This window comes from Chinchilla lanigera, unplaced genomic scaffold (assembly GCF_000276665.1).
Source record: "Chinchilla lanigera isolate Chin_1 unplaced genomic scaffold, ChiLan1.0 scaffold00064, whole genome shotgun sequence".
Classification (NCBI taxonomy): Eukaryota; Metazoa; Chordata; class Mammalia; order Rodentia; family Chinchillidae; genus Chinchilla; species Chinchilla lanigera.
In genome coordinates, this window is record NW_004955465.1 from 12,513,897 (window position 1) to 12,519,594 (window position 5,698).

The following is a 5,698-nucleotide window of genomic DNA, read 5'->3' on the forward strand; positions in this document are numbered from 1 at the left end:
GGCGCACCCGCCGCCGAGCGCTCCGGACGCACAGTTTCCCGCGCGCCCCAGCGCCGGGGCGCCCGCTCGCAGGGGTTCCCGCGCCTGTCCGCCCCTCCCGAGCCGTCTCCATCGCGTGTCCTCTTGGCCTGTTTCCACTCTTCACCACCCACGAGCCTCGCTCCCCGCGTGGCCCCCGCGCACCAGGACCCCGCACGTGGACTCGCCCCGTCCGGGTTCCCGGGAGCGCAGCACCTGTCTTCTCTTCCCCACACTTCCTTCTCCAGCGCCCTCACTTCTCCCGGTAGCCCGCACCTGCCCCAGCCGGGTTAATAGGTGCTTCGAGCAGCAACAAGTGGCGGGGACCGGGTTTCAAGCAGCGGGCGCGCAGCAGGTCAGGGAGGAAGCTGAGGCGGGAGAGTGCGATGCCAGCTCCAGGCCCAGCCCGAGGAGGCGGCGGCCGCGCGCGGGGCTCTGAACGCCCACATTCGAGCTCGTTCTGTCCTGAGCACGGCACCGTGCCCCGCGGCGTCCGGCCCCTTTGGGACGCGGCGCGCGAGCAGGACCCCGGCCCGAGGCCGTCTCATCTCGGCCACCCCGGCCCAGGACGGTCGGGTGCGAGCGTCGCATGCGGCTTGGACCAGGGATTTGGCGGGGACGAGCCCCGTGCTTCCCCGGGTCTCGCAGGGGCTCCGGCGACCCCGACCTGCAGACCCCGACTCGCTCCAAGTGCACCCCCGCGGCTGCCCTGCGCCGCCGGGTCCCGGCCCTGCCCAACCTCTGTCGCCGCCGGTCCCTCCGCGTCCTGCCCGACTCCAGGCCTTACCTCGCCGGGACCCGAGTTCAAGGGCAGAAACAGCGCGAGGTGAGAAAGAGGAACTTTATATCCGAGCGGTCTGGGCGGGGCGTGGCGGCTCCGCCTGCCCGGGGCGGGGACCTCGCGCCTCCGCCGGGCGGGGACCGGGACCCTGCGACCCGGCCACCCCGGACCTGCTGCACCTGCCGGAGCGCCCCGCGCGCGGCGACCCTAGCCCTGTCCGAGGCGCGATCGGGGACCAGCGACAGCCAGGCGGGAAGAAGGGCCCCTGGACCTGGCGGGCTGAGCTGCCCGAGACCCCAGGGTCGTCCCTGAGGAGCCGGTCGGGGTGGGGCACCCTTGGCGCTGTCACCGGCGAGAGGGAGCCCTGCCTCTCCGCCGACATCGCACTCAGTGAAAAGAAAATCGGAAACGGCCCGGACACCTTCAGTTGCTTCCCTAAACTGAAGGATGGCGGTGGCTCAGACGAGGCAGGGCCCGAGCGGCGGTGAGGGCAACGCGAGCGAGGTGGGGGGGTGTGTGAAGACGGCCGCAGCTCGCTTTGCAGCGACATCGTTTAATGCGTCTTGTGGGAAGCAGCGTCTCAGTGGGGTCTAAATGTCCACCATAGAAATAATAGTTAAGCGGCCCCAAGATTTACTTAATTTTCCGAGTTGTCTTTAATCTCCAAATTACCCCCCTCAGCGTTCACCAGGTTGGCTTGGATGTGCCAAGCCCAGCCTGTTTATTTACTTAGCATTTTCAGGTAAACCATCCGATCAGAGTTTCTATATGATTTCACATCACCACCGTGTGGGGTCAACTTGCAACTTCTGAACAACTTTTGATTTCACTTATTTCTCAGTTTGTCTCTTAGTTTTCTATATTGGAGGATCAAACTCAAGTTCAGGGCAGAGCAAAGCAGGCAGAGACGAACCGATAGGTGTGCTTTCCCTACAACCGACGGACTTTCTCAGAAAGTAACAGGATGCTGTATTTCTTTCACCCAAGTAAGTTTTCCATGAGTCTCTGTAATAAACAACAGGGTTTCGTTCAAAGAAAATTCTGGCCACAACCTGTTTTTTCCCTTCTCTGTTCGCAGATTCATTCATTCAGCCAGCATATATTTCTGGGCCCTTCCTAGCTGGGAGATGCTGGGGGGGCCAATGCACCTACCGTGGATAGTGCAGGTGCTCTGCTACCTCGACAGCAGGGAATTATTTTTTTCCAGATGTGCACAGGTGTATTGAGCAGAAGACTGCCGAGGACCAAAGTGAGAGGCTACAGCTTTGGCACTTTCGTACACGTGGTCTCTGCACTGGGTTTAGTCAGTTTCAAAATTTTCCTCACCCGTACATCCTCTGTTTAGCAGTTCAAAACAACAGTCATTGCACGATTATTTTTTTTATTTACACCACCCCCTTGTTTGAAGAAGCGACTGCTAACCTTCAACGCCATCTTCTGGTTTACTTGTTTGTCATACGCGCCCACTAGAAGCAGATTTTTTTTAATGATGAAATGAATGCAAAGAAGGAACTGAGTACTAAAATCCTGATGGGTCCGTTACCTTGGAGTAGGGGTGACCAGGTGGGTGCTGGCCAATTGCTGGCCAAAAATCTTTTACATCCATAGGCGCTGTTGAAACAAACAAAACTGTGACAGTTTTGGAAGTTCCTCTTGCCCCTCACTGAGACTTGAGAAAATCATTGTTTCTGTAAGACTAGACATTCATCTTCAAATGTCACCACTTACTGAAAAAGGAAAATGGAAAATCAGTGAATTCAGTGTCTACCTCCAACAACAGCCAGTTCGCATACCCTGCGAGGTGGTGTTTTCAGCGAGTTCTCCAGGGGAGGTGCTGTTGCCAGTGCAGCCGGATCTGAACTCAGGATTTGAATTTGCAGTTCACATTTGTCATAAAGAGACTGTAAGAAAAGCTAAACGTACTTAAGTTCAGCACTTTAAAGATCAGTCTTTTGCAATTATACGTCTTGCAATCACATGCAAGAAAATGCTTTATAAAACCTGTATTAGAAACAAAAAATAAGTGACTGGGCTGCAACCCTGCACGGCGCAGAATGCTTGCGCAGCTCATGCGGGCCTTGGGTCTCTCGTGACAGGCTGTGCGGGGGCGGGCGCGGCAACCTTGCTCCGGGCACTCTTTCCTCTCTATTTCATCCTTTAAAAGGAAGGAGGACTACAATTTGTTAAAACCAGTGCCTTTTCATCCTTGAAAAATTTTAGCATATCATTGTTTGTTGTAAAACTCCTAAAATGTTGTGTTGTGTTGATGCGGTATCCTCTTCCTTGCTAATCGGGGCTGCTCTGCCTGGTGCTCCTTACGCCCTGACCACGGCGTCCTGGACCTCAAGGGGTGCTGTCCCTGTGACTCAGTGCTCCGGTCTGAGGCTCAGCCGTGCCTGCTGGAAGCCAGGGAGGACCTGGAGGAGTTGTTCATCCCAGTGGCAGCAGTATCTTTGGCTCCTGGTGGTAAGAAGGAAGTGATGGCTAATGCATGCCTGGAGTACCCTAGCTGTCCGTGAATTGGGACTGGGGTCGTTTACATCGTGCGCCAGTCAGTGCTTGGAGAAGGTGATGGACTGTCCCCTTCAAGACACCATCAACCACATCTCCCAGGTGGGGAGGGCAGCGAGGATCCAGCCTGACTGTAGAGAGGAGGAAAAAGATCAGAGCGTGCACTGAGGCCTGAGAAAACACCTCTGCTTATACAAGATGGGAGCTGGCATGGAGCAGTCTTGAAATGCAGTTGTATGTGAAATACTCTCACTTAGTGTGTAATTAAGAGAATCGAGTTGAACCTTCTTTGTAAAGTGATAAATTCTCTAATACTAATTTATGATGCACATACTGGATTTTTTTGTGTGGAGCTGTATATACTTTCTTAATTTAATTTTCAAAATTCTCTGAGTTTTCTTTGACAAAAGAATTTTCAGAGCGCTAACATGAACATTCCCAGGGCACAGGCTGTGGGAAGCATCTCTGGTGCCCGGGGTGAAGGGGCATGGCTTTTTCTAGGCAAGAGTTAACCAGCTTTCCTGCTTACTTTAATTGATTATGTAATGAGAAGTCCCCAAAATCAAAGGTATTCGGGCAACAGTCTCCTCTTCCTGTGTTTATAAACAATAGCTGTTCCCCTTTTGTCTCCCGGTGGCCAGCATTCTAAGAAGTTTCCTTGCAACACTGCTGTCTCTCCCACTTGTCATGCTTGCTGCATAAGCGGTGACGTGGTTTTACAGGAACTGCTCGATCCTGCCAGCTCCCGCTCCCCAGCCAGCGAGAGTGGTGTGCAATCACTCCGGACAGTTCCTGAAGCCTGGAACAGTAGGGGAAAGGCAAACACTCATGTGTGGTAGGGCGCGGCGCTGAGTTAATCTGGCCGTCAGCTGTGCTGTCAGCGGCGCGTCTTGAAGCAGTTGTATCACTTGTCACACACAAAGGTACAGCATGCTGTGGGAACAAGGTGCTCTGAGATAGTGTGTGTGTGTGTGAGAAAGAGAGAGAGAGAGAGGGAGACGTGCTTGCGTGAGGTTTTCCTGAGCATCTAGGCTGATAAAGGAGAATGAATCTGAAACACCCTGGTCATGTGACGGAAAGGACGCAGCGAGACCCAGTGCTGCCCCTAAGTTCGTCTTGGCGGTGAGCTGTTTCATCCTGACCCAGCTTCTCCTGTAGCCAGGTGAGAACCACCGCCAAGGAGGGCTTGGCTGGCTTCAGCATGCACGTGGCAGGAATGGCAGCAGTGACCAGGAGCCCTGGGCCCTCTAACGGCCGGGCAGACGGGGACAAAATAAGGGTAGGAAGAAGACCGAGGGCTGGGTGGATGTGCTGCGGAGGGGGGCCAAAGGCTCGGGGGGTGGTATGAGCAAGAAATTAGGAATAGTTTTTTAGGGGGGCAGAAAGGTAAAGTTTGAGATTCAGTGTCCAGAGCCATGATGAATTATTTGTCGAGCAGAAATTTGGAAATGCAGAACTGTCTCTTGGGCACTGTTGACCCATGACACCTAAACACCCGTGCTATGTGGCTCATGCTAGTGAGCTCTGAGCATGGACAGGCCTTCTTGTCTTTCCAGGTGTACTTTTGGGGACAAGAATACCAGGGACCCAAAGTCCCCTCAGCCTCTCACAGGGGCAGCAGCAGATTCGGAGACACAGTTTGAGTAGGTTGAGTGTGGCTTATCCACAATACTTGAGGCCAGAAGTGTCTCACATCTGGGATTTTTTTAAAAAATTGGAATATTTAGATGTATAAAATGAAACATCTTAGGGTTGAGACCCAAATATCAACACAAATCCACGTATGTTTCATATACATCTTATACACATAGCCTGACGGTAACTATACAATATTTTAAGTAACTTTGTGCATGAAACAAAGATTTGTGGTGTGGAATTTCCCACTTACAGCATCACGTCAGTGCTCCAGAAGTTTTGGGTTTGGAGTGTTTGGACCAGGGGCGCTCAACATGTGTTTTTGGGAAGTGCTCTTGGAATAGATACCTATGAAGTCAAGGAAGGAAGCCGGATTTGGCAGGCAGGGAGGCTGAAGCAAGCTGAGCTGAGCAGAGCTTGGAGGAGCCTGCCCAAGCTGAGGAGAAGGGACAGGGTTGCTCCACCCGCACAGTGCCCGGCACTGGTGCAGGCTGCCTGGGACGGGGGCAACTGGAGCCATCTCCCCAGTGGCTGCCTGTTGAGGCACCTCCCCAAGGGGTCTCAGTCCCTGGGGAAATAAGAAGGGGACGACAGTGCCCACCAAAGTGTGTATCTCACCCCCCTTTGATCCACTTCCTCTTTCAGCTCCTGGGAGCAACTTCTGCGGGCATGTTGTAGGCCTCTCTGCCTGGGTAGGGTTGCAAGTTTTAGCTAATAAAAAACGTGACGCTTCTAATTAGGTTTGAATTTCAA

The 5,698-nt window shown here is 53.7% G+C and overlaps 1 protein-coding gene across 1 annotated transcript; it reads left to right on the forward strand.

Annotated features, from left to right (window-relative positions):
- The first annotated feature begins 67 nt into the window (after window positions 1–67).
- On the forward strand, window positions 68–1,941 carry LOC106150123 (basic proline-rich protein-like). The gene is made up of 3 exons (XM_013521810.1): window positions 68–844; window positions 1,641–1,785; window positions 1,878–1,941. Exons 1-3 carry the CDS (start codon window positions 405–407, stop codon window positions 1,917–1,919), a joined length of 627 nt encoding a protein of 208 aa, XP_013377264.1. The 5' UTR covers window positions 68–404; the 3' UTR covers window positions 1,920–1,941.
- The last annotated feature ends 3,757 nt before the right edge of the window (window positions 1,942–5,698 follow it).